The sequence below is a fragment of the Chaetura pelagica genome, unplaced genomic scaffold (assembly GCF_000747805.2).
Source record: "Chaetura pelagica isolate M959 unplaced genomic scaffold, ChaPel_1.0 scaffold2267, whole genome shotgun sequence".
NCBI lineage: Eukaryota > Metazoa > Chordata > Aves > Apodiformes > Apodidae > Chaetura > Chaetura pelagica.
Window position 1 is genome coordinate 9875 of NW_009954052.1, and position 1069 is coordinate 10943.

At 62.8% G+C, this 1069-nt stretch overlaps 1 protein-coding gene across 1 annotated transcript; it reads right to left on the reverse strand.

Moving 5' to 3' along the window:
• Positions 1-59: 59 nt before the first annotated feature.
• Positions 60-1061, reverse strand: MFSD5 (major facilitator superfamily domain containing 5; the record flags this gene model as incomplete). Its single annotated transcript, XM_010002317.1, has 1 exon — positions 60-1061. A coding segment is annotated over one exon (1002 nt), but the record flags the coding sequence as incomplete, so codon positions are not given.
• Between the last annotated feature and the right edge of the window lie 8 nt (positions 1062-1069).

A 1069-nucleotide genomic window follows, 5' to 3' on the forward strand; every position in this document is an offset into this window, starting at 1 on the left:
CCCCAGGCCCCAGCCTGTCCCCTGCAGGGGGTGACAGCCCCCAGGCCCCAGCCCGCCCCTCAGCCCAGGGGGGGCCCCTCGGGCAGGCGCAGCTCGGGCTCCAAGCGGCTGCGGGAGAAGAGTCGCCCGGCGGCCACCAGGGCCAGCAGGGCCAGCCCAGCACAGGCCCCCAGGATGTTCCTGGTCCCCGTCCTGTGGTCGCTGCCGTGGAGAACCAGTAAGCCCAGACAGGCCAGTAGGTTGAGAGGGACCCGAAACCAGTTCATCACCCCCAGCAGCTCCTTCTCCGGCACCACTTGACGCCGCAGGAATCCCATGGCTGGGAAGTAAAGACCACAGGAGAACTCGAGGAGGAGGAAGGCCAGGAAGGACTCGGTGGGGTTCTCCTGGCCAGGGCTAGTGGAGAAGGTGAGGATGAAGAGGGGGAAGAAGAGGAAGAGCACAGAGAGGCCCAGGAGGAGCACGGGCTGGAGGTGGTAGCGGGAGGTGAGGGCCAAGTGGTACAGGGAGGAGCCCAGAGCACTGGAGGCCATGAAGGAGGAGAAGACAATTCCCAAAGGAGCTCCGTAGGGATCCAGGACGGGTGTCCAGAGGAAGATGAAGATGGAGATGATGCTCTCAAAGAGGGCCTGGATTGTCCCCAGGAGCAGGACACGCCGGTCGCTGAGGAGACACTTCAAACCATCCCCGCAGGTTCTGGAGAACGTTCGGTGCTTCCCGTAGTTTTCATCCCAATTCCAAAGGGCCAAGAGCCCCGAGGCCACCAGGAAAGGGATGGAAGCCACAAACGGGGCCACGGGACCCCACCCCAACCACTCGGCCAAGAAATCTGCAACCCCCCCCGCCCCCATGGCGATGACGTTGTTCCAAAATGCCACCTGGCTGGAGGTGACAAGGAGCCATTCCCGAGGGAAGTCGTGACATTCCAGGTGCTGGTGGACGTACCAGGCCTCGAAGGAGGAGAAGAGCAAGGCCGTGGCCAACCCCCCCAAAACCCTCCCCACCGCCAAGGTCAGATAATCCCTGGAAAGCTTCAAGAAGCAACAAAACGAGTAAATCCACGTGGCCA